This window comes from Aptenodytes patagonicus, chromosome 1 (genome assembly GCF_965638725.1).
Source record: "Aptenodytes patagonicus chromosome 1, bAptPat1.pri.cur, whole genome shotgun sequence".
NCBI classification, from domain to species: Eukaryota; Metazoa; Chordata; class Aves; order Sphenisciformes; family Spheniscidae; genus Aptenodytes; species Aptenodytes patagonicus.
Window position 1 is genome coordinate 225,269,226 of NC_134949.1, and position 15,219 is coordinate 225,284,444.

General features: G+C 42.4%; 1 protein-coding gene across 1 annotated transcript in view; it reads right to left on the reverse strand.

Moving 5' to 3' along the window:
• Positions 1-691: 691 nt before the first annotated feature.
• UVRAG (UV radiation resistance associated) overlaps positions 692-15,219 on the reverse strand; it is a 99,765-nt gene continuing 85,237 nt past the window's right edge. Inside the window, exon 15 of the mRNA XM_076328490.1 lies at positions 692-4,399. Coding sequence (XP_076184605.1) covers positions 3,697-4,399 — 703 coding nt within the window. The 3' untranslated portion in view covers positions 692-3,696. The remainder of the gene's footprint in view (positions 4,400-15,219) is intronic.

Here is a 15,219-nt window from a genome sequence, read left to right on the forward strand (position 1 = left end):
TCTTCCCACTTCAGCTGCAGGACTATGCAACTGGCGTCTTGGCATTTTTACTCTCTGCTGACAGACAGATTGGGTGGGAGAAAAAAAAAACCACCACCCCACACAAAACCAAAAACACACAAACAAACTAAAAAAAAACCTGGTGCACTGATGATGCCTGGAGAGTCCCTGCAGCTCTTCACATTACACTGCTTCCCACCAGCGACTCCGTGTCGTGGCCAGCCTCCTCCCAAGACTTGTGCGGCAAGACTCCTGTTCAAGGGGAACATAAGCATTTTAGGCAGACATATGTTGCTTATTAGCTCGGATCACAGAAGGTGCTGGATGAGTAGCAATGCCTCCCTGATGAGGGAACACGGCGTTTCCACTATCCATAAGAGTTTTGCGAACCCAGCTGTCTCCCAGCCCCACCGTACGCTGTTTTTCCAGCTGCGTGCCATCGTTTTGGAAGGAGCGTGAAAACACAACTGCGGTACCATCTTGCATGAAATAGGATTTGGAGCCAAGAAGGCAGCCAGCTCTTCTAGCAAACCCTCTTGCCCAAATATTGACATTTTGATCAATATGGGCTTGATGAACAATAAAACAAAGAGTTTGGCGGGGAGGGGGGAGCTGGGGAGGACACTGTGGTTCAAATCAGGCTTGTAAAGAAAACCAAACGCAAAGGAGCCATTAAGAGAAGACACACAAGTTGAGAGATACTGATCAGTTTTATTTTATAAATACAGATGAGCTTTCCCGCAATTACCAACATAGTTTTAATGTGTCATTTACTATGGGATATTCTGGTTTTGCTTATTTTAAATACCTGGTCAAGCAAGGATAAGCCAATGCTGTTGTGCTTGCTAGAAAAATAGAGTGGGATATGATCTTCCAAAACTAATATTCTCAAAAATCTAAGGAATTCCTAGTGAGGGGAAAAGATCGCAACGAAATGTTTTCTCCACTTGAAGACATTTGCAGACATTTAACAGTGTCACAGCTGTGCAGGAACTGAAAGGCTCTTGACAGTTTAAAGCACACTGTGATATATCATCTCACCTTCAAACCTACTATTTGTTTCTCTCCCACTATGCTGTTTTCAAAGTAATTTACGGGGGGGGAAAACAGTCACAAAAGAGAAAGCCATGAGGTGGCTGCAGTCTGTACAATCCCCCATCCTCACAGCCACGAGAAGTTTGCCAATGCTTTAATTAGCCCTGCGACGCTGTCCCCCTTCACACCACCTTCTATACAGAAAGCCATGAAAGTGGAAGAGAAACGCGGGGACAATTTAAGGCCTACTACAGATACATCCATAGAAAACCCGTCAAAGAAGCTTTGGGCGACAGACGCAGAAATCAACCATCGTGTTTGACACATTAATAATTACAGGGCTCAAACAGGAACAGCAACACAACATCAGGGAGGAAAACTAGACTTCATTTGGTCGGGTGCAACCTGAGAAAATGCGCTACTAATGAAAAAAAAAGAAATCCAAAGTCCCGCTGATGCACTACAAACCTAATTTCACGTTGCTTAATTGCACTGAGACGCTCCGTGTTTGCCTAGGAAACATAGCGACTTCACAACTACTCTTTGGGTTGCTTTGAAAAGTCACCACCACGCACGAGCTAATGCCTTCCCGTTACAGAGGAAAACGGGCGTGCCTACAAACAGGAGGTCCATGCTGCTTTGAGCGTGCCAGGTCCCATCCCGCAGGGTGCACGACTGACCCAGCGTTACCGAATTTCACCTAAAATTGTACTGCTACCAGAAGATGGGAAGATATAGTCACAGGACAGAGTATCTTATGCCCACTTCAATAATAAGTGCTATGCTTTCAGGTGTTTGTTTCTGACTCTCAGGATGCCAAAACACAGTGAGAATTTCCTACCTATCTCTTCTCAAAGACGATGGCAGTGCTTTAAGCTGCTGCAGCGTTTCCTTCAGGGAAGCTTTTCATGAGGTTGGAACAGAGGAGCTTATTCGGGGGCGGGGGGGGGAGGATGCTCATGAATGTGTCCAACTTCAAGCCCAAGTTTGCACCTGGAACCACGTTCCATGCCTTACAGAATCGAGGTCTCTGCTTCCGAGTGCTTCCATCTAGCACATCGTACTGGGACAGACCAAAGATAATGAAATCACTGTAGAAAGGCTCGATCCAACAGCTCAATTGCAGACACAACCGTTAAAAGCTAACAGAAGAAATGTGAATATAGTTTTAATACAATCATTAAGGTGTTACCTGGAAAAATGCATATTCTAGAACAGTGCTATTATGTATATTGGTTCTCACATACACGTCTCGTTTTGACAACAGATAGTTGAGATTATACATATCCACATTTTAAAAAGTTAATTTAGGCTAGCCTTATGGTGAAGTTAGGAAAAAGACTAGGTCATTGGTTCAAAAGAAAGCATAGACCAGGGAGGAAAAAAAAGCCAGGCATGATGAAGTGTTTTTATTCTGCTATATATTTTTATATTTGAGAGCTCACAACCGAGCCCAAATTCTTGGGTATACAATATAGAAAGCAAGAGCAATGAAACCCAAACTGAAACAAATACCAGGAATCACAAAGCAGGCTGCAAATTGCTTTCCCGTTAGTGCAGCTGAACACACGTGCCAGTGGTGACCTACCTAACAGCAAACCACACCTCCAGCGAACCGCTGAAGTTTCTTCGTTTAAAGTACAGACGGTTAAAAGGATATTAATTTAGATGAACAGCGTTAGGTGCCTCCTTTCTACAGAGGGTGGAGCGACTCCACAAATTCGCCTAATTCCAAAGTGCTGACTGCTTTTTCAGTCTGGGTTTTTATGAAGACGTCTGCGAAGTGCCTCGCGGCACGCTGTCCCCGTTAGACACCTCCTCGGAGGGTGGCAGCTGAGCCCCACTTAGGTAGTGCACTCATTAGGTCTCTACTGATGAGGTCTGTGCCCAGCTGAAGCGGGGAATGGTCAGGCTGAGGTTTTTGTAAGAAACCTTAGAGGGGATTTAGTCCTCAAGGCTTCTTCTGGTAGGAACAGTGAATACAGAAGAAGGGGGGGGGGGGGGAAATGTCATTTCTGATTAATCAGGTGCAAGGAAACTGCAGATATCACACAGGTGCTCATTCTCTGGCAAGTTTACACCACCAACTGAAGACTCATCAGTGCAAACCAGAACTTCAAAGGCTACAGAGCACAGCCAAGAGAAAGCTGTCCAATTATAACAAATTCATGGTATTTCTGTAACACTGACTACATTGCTCAAGAAAACACAGGAGTACATGGGAAAAGGTAAAGAGGTCTTACCATAAATGTATTTTTAAATTAACTTTTTTTTTCTTCTGAAGAGATTAAAATAAATTTAACTCTAAGTAATAATTAAGAACTTAACAAATAGTCACAGAAGGGCCTGATCAACACTAGAAGTTGTTTCCAGGAAGGTCTTTTATAAATGGATTCCAATGCCTAAAAAAAAAAAAACCATTCCAACAGATTATAAATACCAGACATAAGAGGACTGGAAGCAGAATCAAAATTTACCTGGGCTGTGAATATACCATGGTCCTGTGTTATCGTGCTTAAGTCCGTTTGTCTAACACCATTGGAATAGCTTTAGCTTTTTTATTTTTTTTTTTATAATTAATATAAAGAATAAGTGCAATTTTATCTCTATTCCAGATCACTGATTTCACCTCAATGTCTGCTATCAAATCCCTGTCCAAGCTCACTTGTCCGAGCTTTTACGCGGTCTGCGGAAGCTGGACATGTTTTCATTCAGTGCATAGATCCTTCGAGAGAACTCCTCAAACTCCCCTAGGACTTGTTCATCACACTCCACCGCCACGGCGTGCTCCACCGGGATGGAGTTAAAGTCTTCTAGCTGATCTCCCGTGCTGAACCCCGTTGCTTCCATCCCCATGATCTCCTCCGCTTGCTCTACGGTGCAGCAAAGGACAGGGCCGAGGGAGGGACGAAACTCACAGGGCTGCTCGTTGCTTGCAGTGCCAGAGCACTCACCAGGCAGAAACGCCCCATTTATTGCACTAGTATGTCCTAGGAAAGACTCCTGCCGGTCTTGGGGATTGTTTAGGCTCCCGTTTTCTCCATTTAAACTGCCGCACAAGTCCTCGCCTTTCTTGGTATTTCCTTTCGAGGAGTCCATAGAGGTATCCAAGGAGGAAGATATCGATCCGGGTTTTTTATCTAACTCTCCTACGGGGGCTGTGATGGCAACAGGCTGTGTTAAAGCAGAGTTGTAACTAGGAGGAGGAGTTTTGTACTGTAGTCTTTCGTTTCCCGTGCTGGCTCGTTTTCGGAGTCCTTTATCTGGAGAAGGAAGCCCACTGGAAAAGCCAATATCCAATCTGCCGAAGCTTGAGCTCTGTCTCTTTGGAACGGGAATTGCACTGGATGTATGGTGTCGATCACTATAAAAGAAGGAAAGGAAAAATCACAGCTGCCAGGCATGCTCACGAGCAATACAGATGTTTAACCGAAGGCTGAAGCAATTATTTTATCACAACTCCGGGCTCCGTTTGGCCGACTACTTGTATCCTAAAGTGCTAAAACCCCAAATGTGTTTAATGCTGTATGAACTAGAGAAGACACCCCAGAGGACAGCTTTACTGAAAACCGGTAAGATCGTGTAGGAACATTTACAAAGCTCCATGGTTTGAAGAGTCAATCACCCAAGAAACCACCACATTATGTTAATTCGTACTGTTAACACCATTTTATAGGACCAAACTGTACTTTATGAATTATTACTGTTGACCGTATATTTATGTATTTATGGCCTGTACTGGGCCATCATAAACTCTTCAAAAGTGAGTAATAATGGCCGAATCCTCTAAAGGCGACTTCTTCCAACAGTGGCCTTTCCTGACAGCTGCACAAAGGAGAAAAAACACACTAACTTTGCTATTTGCAGAGGACTCTCTTTGCCAGATCTTCTGCTTTTGTGCCAATCATTCCAAAACTTTTTGGGCAAACGTCAACCTCGGTTTCTTGAGGAACATGAACTGATCAAGCTTAATTTATGAGTTTGATTTTACTATCTAATACAGTTCCACAGACCACTTACACTGTCTCAGGGTCTATAATTTGGAACATCCACTTTGCGTCATCTGGGGTGTGTTACGTGAATTTTCCTTCATCGGCTTAATCCCTACCCAAATATAATCACCATCCTATATGCAAATAGTATGTTGTACATTAACTTATGCAACCGGTTCATTTTCCTTCCAAATTAAAAAAAAAAAATACAGCTATTACTGATCTGCTGAATATATAACTCCAAGATTCAACTGCTGTCAGTATGAGTCTCCTTCATTAACTCAATTTAAAAGAAACTCCTTCTACTCAAGGCCTGATACATTGTGGGATCTGTCTTGCAGGGGAAAAACTTGGAATAGCAGTTATGAGTAGCCCCTAGCGTGGATCCTTTTCCACGTTATTTTTCTTTTTTTTTTGCTCCCCTTGGTAAATAGGATAAGCTAGATTGCAAAAAGTCCCTCTGTGAAAAATAAGCATCCCCACGGGAGGGCAGTGCGGAGTACTACTGCTCTTTAATTTCCTCTCCCGTCCTACCTCCTCCCAGGCTGCCCCTTAATACATGTGTAGGGCTTCCTACTCTTCCATAAAAACCTCAAGTTACCTTAAGGAAAAGTTGCTTTTCAGAATTTACAGTTGCAGACAGTGAAGCAGAGAGATAAGCTCCACACATGCAGCTAGCAGCAAAAACATCAACTTTCTTCTTCGATTTCAACTGCTGTTTCAGACCTTTTTAAGGCAAACTCTGCATAGCATTCGCAGCTTTGTTTGGAGCATTCTTAATGGAGGTGGTAAAACAGAAAGCAGTATGTGCCACAGATGCTAATAAGCGCTGTATATGTGGTCTTGGAGACTAGCCCTCAGTCCCTTACTGACCAGAGACTTTAAAAGACTTTAACCAACCCCTACACAATCGACCATTCATTTTTAAAATGATGTAATACGGCAAACACAAGAATCCGAGGCAGGACACTCGTGAACTTTACTTAGGGAACGTGCACTGCAGACATATTGGGGATGGTCTGTTTTCCCCTCCCCTTCCCCCAGCTTACTGCTTTCAGCTTCAATTCAGAAAATAAATGAATACTCGGTATTATTTATTTGACTAGATTCTGTCTACCTTAAATCTTAGATAAGAAACTTTTTCATATTACCTCTAGGTTTGCTGAATCTTCCGTAAGAAAAAGCACAGGAAATAAAATAGAGTGCTATGTTTTCAGCTTCAACAGCAAAACAAGGTATTTTGCTCTGTATCGAGTTATCAGAAACTTTACAATTAAATGGTAAGTTTCAGGAGTTTACCCAAATTCCAAGACGCACATATATTCACAAAGCCAGAAAATGCCCAAGACACTTCTCTGGGTCCAAGGGCGCATCATCCTATGTTTATGTGAACTAATTCCTCACAGACAAGTGATAACTGATTACTACAGATCACTGTTCAACTTACAAGACACTGTGCAATTAAGTAGATGGTGCTTTTCAGTGCAAGATATCTAAGGTTTTGCTGCCTTTCCCATTCCAGATATAGAGATGTTGCAGAGCTGAATTATCTCCCTTCTACTTGGATGAGATCGCATGCAACATGGTGATTTGCTTGCCTTACCAAAGAGATATGGCAAGATGCACGTCCCAAGGCCAAGCAGCGGCTGTGTGTTGTGGAACTGGGCAGGAAAGGCCTCCCTCCTCCCCTCTTCCTTACAAAACTGAGCCCAAAGCACAGGCTAGGACCAGTCTTGCTGCTAAGAGGAGCCTAAGTCTGCCATAAGTCTCGAGGAGTACAAGGGGGAGCCTCAAGGCAGGAGAACTATGAGCTCGGTGCTACAAGAGTTTGGATATGTGCACTGTGCTGATCCATCACCTCGTGGCTCTAAAGGCAGGAGGCTCAAGAAGAAAGAGATAGGCAGAGAGACGGGTTCTGTGCTCAGTCTAGTATTTTAGGTTGGAAGAAAACACACCCTGTTGCTGAAGTTTGCTTTATTCTGTTTGTACTGTATTGTCAATTCAAGATCCAAAGGGCAACACACTTGCTTTTGGCAGCTCTGGAATGAGCTGCCTAAGATGTGTTCTTAAGTCTGGACCTATTTGACAAATCAGTTGTCTAATACCATTTAAAATAGTGAGCATATATGGATTTCAAGAAGAAGATGGGGTGTATGAGAACACCATTCTCATACAAGCTCCTTTTCGAACTCAAAGGCCACTTATTGCCGTCCCCTTCCAAAAGAAAAGGGCTATTCCCAGAACGGATCCCAGTATTACATCCCCCGCAACAATAAAGATAAAGATCATTCTTCTTGGTTTCTATCAAGACGTCAGGGATGAGTCAAACAGGAATGTACTCCTGCTGAACTGGAACCCAGAAGGGCTGCAGACTCCAGAGAAAGAGCCCCACACATTTGAAATAGAAAGCAAGACTAGGAACAGATAGAATAATGCAAGATGCACAGACAAAAAAGGGTAACTTTTTTCTCCCCATGTACAACAGATGGCAGATGCACAGACGCAGCACGTTAGCTGTTCTGTAGAGTATCCTTTGCAGAGGGAAGAGTTTGACGCCAAAGCATCAGATCTGCGACACCCAGTATAGCAGTGAGGGCTTCCTATCTCCTGATCTAGGCACAATAGGAAATTCTGCCATTTCTCTGGATTTTATTCAGCCACCCACAGCCCTGGGACAGGCATTTAAGAGATTAAAATCTAATCCAGGAAAAAATTCAAGCTGTACCTTGTGGATCTAAGTCCAGATGAGTGTTTCTCAAAACAATCACAAGGATATCTACTCTTTACACAATATTTTAGTGATAAAAGCTCTTGCCTGAAATGTAAGCAGTCAGAAGAGGGTCCAGACAAGTTACAAACACAGTGGCCTGAACACCAGCTACAGACAGGTTTGGAGTGGGTCCGCCTGTTGAACATATCACCTTGCAGCACGAGAGGCAAGATCTCACAAGAGTAACAGCTATCTCAGATGAGGAGGATGCGTAGGGAAAGAAGAGCAGAAAGCAATCCCAGGTTTAATCCTAGCTCCTGAAGCTGCAGAGGCACACCGCTGTGCAAAATGCAAGTAATTCTTGGAGAGATCAAACCCAAGGCAAAACCTCTTCACCATCTGAATGAGTAATACCCGCTACTGTTACTTCTTGTGCTGGACTGTGCTTCAAACTTGCTCAAATTCATTTCTCTTAGATCAGACTCTTTAGAGGGCAAAGACTTAAGTATGGCATAAGACTGCCTAATTGGCAAACCCCAAATTACCTTCAGCAAGTACTGAGCAGCCCAATTTAGGCACAACAGCACCTTTTCTATGCAGCAGAAAAGAGAAGCAGCAGCAGCAGAAATTTAAGTGTCTGAGTAAACCAACATGAAAACTGTGGTGTCTAATCAGCTCGAGAGAAGCAGCTTTGCAAGCTGTTCCAGTGGGCATGTAAGTTTAAGTTCCTCCTAAAAAGAAACATGCCTAAATTCCTTTGTAAATCTAGGCCTTACAGGCAAACAAGTGAGAAATTAATTAGTTTGCAGGACCAGGAGAATTTTTAAAGAGCTTGTTATGACAAGGCTATTCAAGCTAACACGTTATGTATGCCTGAACAACACCTCTTTAGTCCAGCAGCCAAAAAACCTCTTCCCTTCCTTAGTAAGTTGAACTGGCAGAGTGATCTATACTAAGTGATCTAACAGCCTAAACGTAGCAGCAATACAAAGCTAATCTCCCTCATCTACAAAATAACTTCCCAGTCAACAGAGTACCTAAGGGCTGCCCCATAGGGCAGTAAAGCAGGACTGATCTTCATTTATCATACAAGCATTCAAACTAATGAATTAGAACAAAAAGCACATGCAGCCAGGTTCCTTAAACTACATGCAATGAAATGGACCTTGCCTAAGACTGCAAATCCAGGTTTTAAGCTGCTGGAGACATATGTAGGCAGATTTCTGAAACCGCCCATTGCTGCCAATAAATATGAATAGGATGGTGTGCCGGTTTTGGCTGGGGTAGAGATAATTTTCTTCACAGTAGCTGGTATGGGTCTGTGCTTTGGATTTGTGCTGGAAACAGTGTCGATAATTCAGGGATGTTTTAGCTATTGCTGAGCAGTGCTGACACAGAGTCAAGGCCTTCTCTGCTCCTCACCCCACCCCACCAGCGAGCAGGCTGGGGGGGCACAAGAAGTTGGGAGGGGACACGGCCGGGACAGCTGACCCCAACTGACCCAAGGGATATCCCACACCATATGACGTCATGCTCAGCATATAAAGCTGGGGGAAGAAGGAGGAAGGGGGGGACGTTCAGAGCGATGGCGTTTGTCTTCCCAAGTCACCGTTCCACGTGATGGAGCCCTGCTTTCCTGGAGATGGCTGAACACCTGCCTGCCGATGGGAAGCAGTGAATGAATCCCTTGTTTGGCTTTGCTTGCGTGCACGGCTTTTGCTTTACCTATTAAACTGTCTTTATCTCAACCCACGAGTTTTCTCAGTTTTACTCTTTCGATTCTCTTCCCCATCCCACTGGGGGGGAGTGAGCGAGCGGCTGGGTGGGGCTTGGTTGCCGACTGGGGTTAAACCATGACAGAGGGGTTTAGCTTCAGTCAGGAATAAATACAAGGATAACAGCCCAAATCTGAGAAAGCAGGAATGAAGTCAAAAGAACGGCTTAACTGCTTATCAAATATTATCTAAGGCATTTAGATAAAATTAAATATGCATGAAGGACTTCGGAGATCAGCCATCTAAGAGGTCATTGCCTAGGCTCCTTCCACAGTCACTGGAGAAAGAAAAGGAGCACTGGAGAGAAGGGTGGGTAACGCCCTGTTGAGAGCCATTTATGATCTGTGCGACAATCACCCTCTCAAGACGCCTCTTCTTGACCACAGGGGCAGCCTAGGCAACTAGTTTAGGCTGAGTGATGAGTGTCTAGAAGGCAAACATGAGAAGATGAATAGCTCTCTGTATACTTTTAAGTAGAATGATGGTCATAGTCTTGCAGGCAAGTAACATAAACAAAATGTCTGTAGGTACAGTGGATTAAGAGGTTAATTCAAGGGATCTTTTCCGGTTCCATCACCTCCCTCTAGGTGAGGATGAGAAGTCAAACTGAGGTTTTGGTTCAAAAGTAACGTTTACGGAGAGGCACAGAGCTCAGAAATACAAGGTTGCTATTAATCTTCCTGAAAACAAGCAGCTGATGGAGGGTCTCTATTCCATTTGCATTTTCCTTGAGGAAAAGGCTGTACTGTTACCAGAATTCATAGCATTGCGTCATGGCAAAGTCCAAAGAAAGATGCTTCATCAGCTTCACAGCTCATGGAACTAATAAAATACATAAAAAAAGCAAGTCACTTCAGAAAAATAACATCCAGTTGCCCAGAAACTTTACAGACTGTAAGGTATCGTCACTAGTGAAAAGAGTTTGGCTTGCAGGAACGTAGCCCGTTACTCTAAGGTACAACCTTGACCTGAATCACTAGGGTCGAGCTGGTTCAGCTTCCAGCCACAATTACTTCAATCTTCTGAGACAGCAAACAGATGTGGACACCTGTCCAAAGAGAACAGCCTGCAACTAGTGGAGTATAAAACCTGATCTGATGAACTGTCATCAGGCCTTAATGACTTTTAGTCATCAAGTTGGACCAGACTAGAACTGGTTACATATAGGCGTACCCTGAATTGCTATCAGGAAGCAGGATTTCCAAATTTAAAAAAAAAAAAGAAGAGAAATCTCAGATTTATTGGACATTATAGATAAGACAATTACATCATCACCAATCTCAATGTTTCAATTGCATCTAAATCTCAAAAGCCAATTCATAATAGTCTAACTTCAGCTTGCAGTTTTGCTGGCAGTAAAACTACAAAGTAGCTGTTTTCTCCCCAAAATACGAGTTCTCACTAGTCAATAATTAGTCCATTTGGGCATTCCTACAGACCTAAGGCTCAAGACACAGACTCCGTGCTGTAAACAGGCGAGATAAAGCGATCGAAGTAGGACACAAACATTTCTAAAGTTATTTTCTTAGTGAACAGATTCTGGTTGTAATCCATTTGCAGTTTTGATAAAAAGTTTCTTCAGTCAGATTCACTTGTGATTATTTAATCCGTCTGCAAGGGGCTCAGAGAAACTGTAAAGCAGTATGAGAGACAGAATACAATTCACAGGCTCAAATATGTATCTTTTCCTCCCCACAAAATGTTTCCTCTGAGGAACATTACTGGATCACAGCTGGTCAAAATACTAAATCTTGATTGTCTGGCCGAAAGCCAAAATCCACAGCTACAGCTCTTTGGTATGAGAATACTTTAAAAAAAAAAAATAACTTAAACACCATTTGATCTTTTTTGTTGCAAACTATGACCTCATGGCAGTAAGAACGCTAAACGAAGGTGTTTAAGTTGGTTTATAGCCATCTGAAATGTTTGAAGCTCCAAGAGCAGCTCCAAGCCAATATCATGTCAACTGTGCTAAAAAGCAATAATAGTTTCTCACCTTCTTAGAGATTACTGGTTAAATAACGCACAATAGTGACAGGGCTGCAAAGGGAGGCTGCCAATATGAAGTTAAGGTGAAATTGCATCTTTTGGCAGCTAAGAAATTCTGACATATGCTTTAAAAAAAAAAAACCTTCATAAATTAAGCTACCAGAGTTTTCTTAACTCAAACATGAAGTTGTAGCCTCCTCTTGAATCTAGCAGTGTATGAATCAAGACATACCTTCGAAACACAAATTTAAGCCTTGGCATGCAAGTATTTTCGGGTAAAGCTTTTAAATGCAGGCTCAAAAGGACATCTCCCTGACTACAGACAAGACTTTCAAAAGGAGTATCTCATATTTGCCAGCATTAGATAAGCCTATTGTCTAATCTATTCACTAGGGAAAAAAAAAATCTCCTTCTCACTGGACTGCTCAAGTTTGCAGTGTGCTCTTTACTTGCCATTAATAATCACAAATACTATCCCTCAAAAGTTACACAGAGTAAATTAAGCTGAAGAATAGGAGAGAAAATGAAAGAGAGTCTCTTGATTTAATGCAACCGTGATCTAAAGAGCCTGACTTGTGAAAGATAAATCTGCACATGCAAAAAGGAATAAAACAATGTTCAAAATGTACAGACTACGCGTAAGTAAAGATTTGGTGTCTCTCAAAAGCTGGAATAAACTGCATACTCAAAAGAAAAAGAATTTAAGAGAAAAACTGCATAGGGCCTTCCGCATCAGCAAAAGCTAATCTTAAAAATGAGCTGCTTTTCCGGAAGCTAGTGAGACTCCAGGACTAAAGAGCTGGAAACGGAGAGAATTATTCCCAAAAGCAAACAGAAAAGATTTGGGGGACCACAACTGGGATGGTCTAAATCAACAACAAGTTTGGCTCATCATCTTTCACCTTAAGAGTCAATGTCCAGATTTGATATTAGAAAAAATAAGTTTTTGCAGTTCTGTAGCCTCCATAACAGTGTGTGCGGGAACCAACAGATCTGTCTTGATTTCATCTACATACAGTACAAATAATATTTTGCAGCGGGGGTAAGGGGGAAGAAAAGTAAACGCAGCAGAATATAGGTGCCAGGAGAGATATGAAGAGAGAAGCAGAGCTTGTAGACCTGCAAGCTCGCTGCAATAAATCACGTGTGTTGGGATGTGAAAACACGTATTAATCATTTAAGCGTCATGCCTGAGAAACCAAAACAACACAAATCTCACCAGGCAGAGGTATCCAGCAGCAACACAATTAAACCTTGATGCAAAGGCACTGGACTCCACAGACCTTCAACAGGGCCAAGGGCTGCTCCAGGCAGAACAACCGAGTTCATGAAAGCCCAAAGCTGAGACTTGAAAGACAACTGCCAAAATTGCTCTGATAGAAGTATGAAATAGGTGGGCTCTTCTACAAAAGCTGTGGGGGCTTTTTCTGTTTGTTTGTTTTTAATCTGAAGGGGTAAAGAAACTATTTTGTACGCAAATCTAAATAGATGCTTATCAGAGAAAGAGGTTAAGCATGAAACAACTATGTATTTCAGTTACCCTGAATAACTAGGGTTATTCCAGACTGCAGAGAAATACAGGTGTCTCTAAATGAAAGCAAATATGAGGACAACGCACGGGCTAGGAGTTAAAACCAGTCCTGTTCAAAGAGAAACGACGTACAGTGTAAGTATTGTTTTTTACCAGTGTGATTATGATTGGACAGAACTTAAATTCAGCAAAACCCAGCTACAGTGCTAAGAAAGGAAACTGAAGACCAGCAACAAGAAAACCAAACAAACCAGGCAGTGCAAGTGAATCTGTAGGTAGAGAAAAACCCATCATTGCCTCATATGTTCCCGCTCTCATCCTGCAAATGAAGGATAACCTGGAAATACTTTACTGACTACGGTTTGTGGCAGAAGGTATCAGATGACTCACCTACGGTATCCTGAAAACAAAAAATTCCTTCAAATCTTCATTTTAACAGCTGGTGGCTTTTATGCTTGTTTAAATATATGTAATCAGATATTATCCACAAGACAGTGGGCATCTGTACTCTGCTATGTATGTGCTCAACTGCAATGCCCAATTATGAAAGTCTAGCCAGTTTTCCCCTTGAGCTAGACTCCCTGTAAAGCCTCATTTCCATTTATATTATTAGGAAGTACTAAGCAGCATTGTTTAGAATCATTAGCCTTAAAAATAAAAGTTAAAAATGAACAACTATTCACACAAGTTTTGGAGGTGAGAAGGAAATGAGGCATAGACGTTCATGGGGGGGAAGGAGGGAACGTGATACTCCCGGAGAACTATGCTTAATATTCCTACATGTTTTGAAATATTATCCAGCCAAAAAATGTGTTTTGTCTTGCTAATGACTGTGTATCACCTACAGGGAAAAAAAAACCATGCTGGTTGTATGATGGCAAAACCTCTAAGGCATAACTAAAGGTTCCATTATCAGTTCAAAGCCAGCACACACCAGAAGGTAAGAACAGATACCTACGCTTTGAAAACGATTCCCATTTAACGTGTGCCAGAGTCATTCACCTCTGCTTACTCAAGACTGAAGGAGACATCCACGACCTGTACCCCTCCCACTCTACTGGTGAGTACACACAAGTGCTACAGAAGTCACGGTTTAGGTATTTTGGCCCTTCATTTTCAGCTTTGCTTAGGGGACCACACGTCACCTTAGGACTTTTACATCACGGTGATGGATACCCCATGAAAACCATTAAAATACCCATTGAGTGGTTAAACCTTGGAACAGGCTGCCCAGGGAAGTGGTGGAGTCCCCATCCCTGGAAGTATTTAAAAGACGTGTAGATGAGGCGCTTAGGGACATGGTTTAGTAGGCATGGTGGTGTTGGGTCGACGGTTGGACTCGATGATCTTAGAGGTCTCTTCCAACCTCAATGATTCTATGATTCTATTCTATGAAAACGCACGATAATATTTTCCCTGATGAAGAAAGCTTTTCTTTATGCCTCTTGCTAAAGGATAAGAAGAAAAGCAGGGAGAATCTTTTCAGCCGTGCTTGAAATTACTGACAGAATAAAACTGCACAAGGGACTGAGCTTCCTTTTCTCAGGGCCTGTTTACTTCCACTGTTTTGTTGGCAGAGTTGAATTTCCATCAAGAAACACTTTTTACAGTATTGCTCAAAGATGATACTTTTTACTACTCCTGTATTTGTTTTCCTTTGCCAAGACTCTCCTCCCAAAGTAAGTAATTTGGAAACTACCTTAGTGTTCACATTGATCAGCATTTCTGTGATAGGAATGGAAGGTAACAAAGGCAAAGAGTGACACAGAAATAAGGGCTGGAAATAGCCGTGGCAGGACAACGTCCCATAGGATTTTCCATCACTGTTACCCGCTGCAGTATGACTTTTGTCCCAAAGGTCCGATATATTGAGCTGTGCTACTCTGAGGCACTAACCCCGTTTGAAGCCTGCTTTTCAAATGGAGCAATAACAAAAAGCTTGGGTTTTTTTTTTTGCATAAAAGGATGTGTGGTCACACACTGTCTTTAGAACTGATGTGTTGTTCTTCCCCTGTTCTACATATTGCAGGGGCGGGGGGGAAAGAGACTTTCAGAGCTTAGCAACATTTTAGGACCCTACTATAATAAGTAGGGTCTATAATAGTATAATAATAATTTAGGACCCTACAGCAATAAGAACCCTGTTGGAATACTAAAATCAGAGCAGAGTTTGCCTGCTGTTATTCA